Below are 6,255 nucleotides of genomic sequence, written 5' to 3' on the forward strand. Positions count from 1 at the left end.
AATCTATAATGATTTACTATAAAATTTGAGATTAATATATAATGATTTACTATATCAAGTTCATTTTGACGTTAATCTTTGGATATCTTAATGGTAAAGTAAATCATTATACATTAATCTCAAACTTTATAGGTATGATCTATATGACTTTATGTTTTAATCCAAATGTTGATTTTAAAAAATATTTATGTCAAGTTCATTTTGACGTTAATCTTTGGTCATTATACATCTATATGATATTATATTTTAATCCAACGGTTGATTTTAAAAAATATTTATTCAAAATAAAATTACTGAGCGAGTGTAATTCGTGTTATAATTCTTCGGGTGTAATTTGATTACTCATCATATATATATATATATATATATATATATATATATATATATATATATATATATATATATATATATATATATATATATATATACATATATTGTAAGCAAGTTTTATTGAAAAGAGAATGGAAATTATCAAACCCGATTCCAAAAAGGTCTGATAATACAACTCGGAAAAGAAAGATTACACACCAAATGAAACCTAAGAGATATAAAACAAAGGGTTTTTACAAAACTCATAAAAGTTACAATTGGTAAGTGTAATATTTTCTTTAAAAGACCACCTCCAAACCATGGCTTTAATGTTCCAAACCACTTCCATAATATCCCAATCTTCCTCTTTAAAAATAATACCATTCCTTAGATTCCATAAGCACAAAATAATAGCCAACCAAATACATCCCTCTTTACCTTTTTTAACACCCTTACTTTTACAAAAAGATCACCACATAGAAAAACTCTCCAAGAAACTACCCTCTTCAAAATCAACAAAATCAATCCAACACGCCACTTCCTTCCAAATCAAACCGGAAACGTGGCAAAGGAACAAAGAATGGGACGAAGATTCGGGGCATATACTACAAAAAACACAAGAAAAATCACAAGTATTATTAATAATACCTCGATGAAGGAGCAAGTCTCTTGTTGGAAGCCTCTCAATAAAACACCTCCATCTGAATGCTTTTATATTTTGAGGGACAAACATCTTCCAAACTTCAAAAAAAGCCTTGTCGTGAACATTAACCGGACCATAAGGAATAGAAGATAAAATAAGAAAAAGATAACAATCTTTCACCGTAAAAACATGCCCATCACCCTCCTTCCATATTACCTTATCCTTCGATTCCACACAAGGAGAGACCGATTGTAAAAGATTCCGAAGAGAATACATTTCTTCAAAAACAATACTAGAATTGGAATTAGGAATACCGAAATCACCCCATTCCCACACACCCAAATGCCATCCACCCATACTTCCCACCGAAGCTTCCTTCAAAAGAGACAAAGAGAATAAAGACGGATAAACATCCCTCAACCTACCATAATGCAACCAAGAGGCGGACCAAAAAGAAGTTGTAAAACCATTACCAATTACAAAAGAAGCTTTGTTGACAAAAACATCTCTAGAATCCTCTTTTATTAAAGAAATGATATCCTTCCACCAAACCGATTTAGAATACCTATAATTGCCACCTTTTTCCCCTTGTATGACTATTAAATTAATGTCTCCATAACGAGCCTTTAAATCATGGTACCACAAAGCGTTTTCTTCCGATAAGATTCTCCATTGTCACTTATTAAGAAGAGCCAAATTAAACTCACCCATCCTCCTTAATCCAAGCCCCCCTATTTCTATCGGAAGGCATAAATCCATCCAACACACCCAATGCACCTTTTTATTCTCCTCCACACCACCCCAAAGAAAATTACTTTGAATCCTAGTAATTTCCTTAATAATTTTGACTGGAGCTTTGTAAAAAGATAGAGTGATTATGGCTAGGCTACTCAAAACGGATTTGAGAAGAGTAATCCTACCTCCAAAGCTAAGCAATCTCTCCTTCCACAAAGATAATCTTTTCTTTATTTTGGACACAAGGCTACTCCACGAAGCAATCCTCCTAGGATTAGATCCTATAGGAATACCGAGAAAGAGAAAATCTTTGTCTTCCACCCTACAAGAAAGAAAAGAAGAAGCAACTTCCAAAAAGTTAGAGTTTATATTAATTCCAATAATCTTGCTTTTGTGATAATTAATTCCGAGCCCCAAAACAAGTTCAAAACCCCTCAACACCGCTTTGATAGCCCAAATATTATTCCAACTCCCATCTCAAACCAACAAAGTGTCATCTGCAAATTAAAGAATATCAATATTACACTTTCCGTTGATGTTAAATCCCATAAAATCTCCATTTTCCACCGCTTTGTTAACTAACCCCTTAAGACCTTCCGCAACAATTAGAAAAAGAAAAGGAGAAAGAGGATCTCCTTGTCTTAAGCCCCTCTCTACCGCAAACTCCTTTGTAGGACTACCATTGACCAAAACCAACATATCGCTTGAGAACACTAAAGCCTCCATCCACCGCATCCAAAGAGAACCAAACCCCATCCTTCTAAACATGTATCTATGGAAGTTCCAATTAACTTTATCATAAGCCTTTTCGAAATCAACTTTGAAAAGAAGACAATGTTTACCTTCCTTTTGAGCAAAATCCACCACTTCATTAGCCACCAAAACTCCATCAAGAAGTTGTCTACCCGGGACAAAAGCGCTTTGACGATTAGAGATAATAGGATTTAACACCTTCTTCAACCTACAAGCCAAAAGTTTAGAGATAACTTTGTAAATGCACCCAACTAAACAAATTGGTCTATATTCCTCCAATCCTAAAGGATTAGAAGCTTTAGGAACCAAAGTCAAAAAAGATGAAATAATAGATTTGGAAAGATAAGCCCCGCTATAGAAATCCTCAAAGCATTTAACAAAACCATCTTTAAGGAATGGCCAACACTTCTTAATAAAATGGAAAGAATAACCATCCGGACCCGGGCTCTTCAAACCATCACAACTCCACATCGCTTCCCTAATCTCCTCCTCGGAGAAAGGCACCTCAAGAACATCTCTCTCTCTCTCTCGTATCCAACCCCTTGAAAACAATCCCATCCAACACCGGCCTCAACACTTCCGGTTCGGAAAACTTCAATTTAAAATGATTTCGGACTTCTTCCCTCACCTCATTCACCGATTCCAACAAACCACTACTAGAATTTATAGGACCAATATGATTCCTCCTCCTCTCTTTCATAACACTATGGAAATACCTACTATTTGTGTCTCCTTCATTAAGCCACTTTATCCTTGATTTTTGAATTAGCGTATTTTCCTTGATCTTTAGATTCAACCAAAAATTACTACTAGCTTTCTTGAGATTTTCCACATCAATTATCCCTCCTTCTTCTTCATCCATACCTTCATTCATTTCCCTAACTCCCTCTTCTATTTCCAAATCTATCTTACCGAAAACCATTTTATTCCACCACCTTAGTCTTCCTTTAAGAATCAGAAGTTTCTCCTTAAGAATAAAATCACCACGCCCCTCCACTTTTATAGCTTTCCACTCCTTTTCCACAAAAGGAAGAAACTCCTTATTCGTGAACCACTCCTTATTACAACAAAAAGGTTTCGGAGCCCAATTTGCACAATCTATCACCAACCAAATAGGACAATGATCGGAATTGTCTCTCAAGCCAATAAATTTCCTCACCACTCCCCAATCTCTAATAATATTATCCGCCACCAAAAATCTATCGATCCTACTTTTTGACTTCCCATCACCACTAAACCAAGAGAACTTCTTTCCTTTAGAAGGCACATCCACAAGACCGCTATCATCAATAAACTTTAAGAACTCCCTCATTCGGAATTACTACCCACCATAGATCTCCCTACTCTTTCCTCCCGATTCTTAACCGCATTGAAGTCCCCTCCTATCAACCACTCACCGTCTACAAACTTATGTTTTAACCTCAAAAGCTTTCGCCAGAGATCTCTCTTTTCTCCCAAAGAACACGAAGAATAGACATTGAACACATAGTATACCGAGTCATGCCACTTTAATTTTATTCCCAAATAACCCACTCCTTGAAAACTACATAATACCCTCACACTAGATTCTTTCCAAAGGATTAAAAGACCACCCGACATGCCATTGGAACTCGAGTAAGAAAATCCTATATCTTCACACCTCCAAAAACTCCTAGCCAAAAAATCGGATACCAAAATCAATTTTGTCTCTCGAATTAAAATATATCCGTCAACCCCTTATTAATTATGTGACTAATTCTTCTTCTCTTGATTCTACTACCTCCCCCTCTAATATTTAAAGATCCTACTATCATCACAATAAAATATTAGGCGCCTTCCCTCCTTCCTCTCTAGTTCTATCCTTGAGCTCCATATCCACTAACTTTTTTTTTATAATCCATCTTTGTATCCTCCACAACAACTCCAAGATTTGAAATAGCTTTCCATAATTTATCCCCTATATTAGAGTTCAAATTGTTCTGTACTCGGCAATTGCATCTCAAAATATTAGACCTGCCATAAAAATAACTCCCTTCCCTATCTCCTTCTTGAACACCTTTTGAAATGTTGTTTGAAAAAGATACAGGAACCTTTGCACGTGCCTCTCCCCTTCCAGTAGTTATCGAACGAGAAGAAAAAAAGGCCTCTTTCTTTTTTTTTACTTTCTTAGCGTAAATGGACCCCACCAAGTTAGAAAACCTTTTATATTTTATACTTTTAAATCTCTTTCTTCTTTTTGAATCTAGTTCAACACACCTTACAATCTCAAAGCCTTCCATACAAGGGACAGTTGTTTCCATCGTGGCAGTAAACTCAGAGATAATATCTTCATTCCTCTCCCCACTGATTGAGTGACACGTCGCTAACTTGCTCCTTTCAACAGCTTTATCAAACTGTTCTTCACACTTCTTGATGGAGCCAGACTAATTATCTAAACCCGTGCTTTTATCTGAAGTGTAAATAGATAAACCTATTTCTCCTTCTTCCAACGGTTCTTCTTCTTCCGGCCGCCCCAACTCAAACTTCTCCGCCAGAAATTCGTCCCCTACACTGCTATCATCTCCTATCCAACATTCATCTGAGCTTGAAGATAAGGCCGAACCATTGTCTTGCTTCACCTTGTCCCCTTCACCTTTGAATAGACCTAGTGAATCTTCTGTCAAGAACAAAACAAAAGAACTTCCATCTATTTCAATCTCCATGTATTCCTGTAGAAAAAATGAAAACGGAACTCTCACCATAATCCTCACCACATCCAGCCTAATCTCAGTTGAAGCATCTGAGCAAATAACCGATAGAGTTTCCTAAGAACTCAAAGAACTCGAAGCACATTTCCTGACATGGAATACCCAAAACTCGTATCCACATAGCCTTCTCTCTATCTACATCAGCTTCCTTCCACGGCCTAATAATCGAGAACCATTGTTTCCACCAACTAGAGCCACCATTAATCAAGTCTTCAATCTCTCATTCCTCCACTTCTTCTAACATACAGAGATTTGGACCTAAAGGGGACACTTTGATTTGGAAGTATCCTTCCATTTCAAAACTCGATTGCATATTATAAGAAGATCCAAATTGAAGGACTTCACCTATATAAGCCTTCTTAAACCTGGTAACCAAGTCCTCTTTCGTTGCGAACTTCAAGCGAGAGATTAGAATCGAAGTAGAACAACTACATCAACAAAGGATTTAACTCCTACCCCTCTCTTAAACACCTCATATCTTCTTTTCTGAACCTCCTTCTGATGAAAGAACACATCCCTCCTTACTTCCCCTTGTTTACAGATCCCCTCTTTTCCTCCACCACGCTCAAACCTAGGCAGGTTAGCATGGATTTTTCTCTCCTCAATCAAAATATTATCTAACTTTAATGCCAACCTCTTCAGATCATCCACCTCCACAAACCTAGCAAAGACGAACCTTTTGCCGTATTTGTTCCGTCTGGGAGAAATCACCACTTCCACTATTACCTATGCAACCAAACAGCCCAAAGATATCTTCCACTGAAGTTTTGTCTGGAATTTCAAAGAAATATATTGAAGAGATAGATTGAACCTCACTCCCTAACTTTCTTCTGCTCACCGGAAAAACTTCCCAATAGTTTACCTGAGTTCTTAACCCCCTTCTTTTTACCGGTTGCCATTCCGATCCCATCTCTAAAGCAAGCTCAGAAAAACCTAATGAACTATTGGAGAAAGCATTACTAAAATTTTGCAGTTTTTTAGGCTTTCAAAAGAATGATAATGTAATGTATTATAATGTATTATAATGTAATGTAATGTAATATATATATATATATATATATATATATGTTTGCCACCACGTTATAATCA

At 36.4% G+C, this 6,255-nt stretch overlaps 1 protein-coding gene across 1 annotated transcript; it reads right to left on the reverse strand.

Moving 5' to 3' along the window:
- Positions 1-830: 830 nt before the first annotated feature.
- On the reverse strand, positions 831-2,911 carry LOC131604651 (uncharacterized). The gene is made up of 4 exons (XM_058877081.1): positions 2,271-2,911; positions 1,660-2,009; positions 1,169-1,548; positions 831-914 (listed from the first exon to the last, which is right to left on the reverse strand). The coding sequence occupies exons 1-4, from the start codon at positions 2,909-2,911 to the stop codon at positions 831-833; spliced, it is 1,455 nt and encodes a 484-aa protein (XP_058733064.1).
- Between the last annotated feature and the right edge of the window lie 3,344 nt (positions 2,912-6,255).

Source organism: Vicia villosa, linkage group LG5, assembly GCF_029867415.1.
Source record: "Vicia villosa cultivar HV-30 ecotype Madison, WI linkage group LG5, Vvil1.0, whole genome shotgun sequence".
In the NCBI taxonomy this organism is placed as follows: domain Eukaryota; kingdom Viridiplantae; phylum Streptophyta; class Magnoliopsida; order Fabales; family Fabaceae; genus Vicia; species Vicia villosa.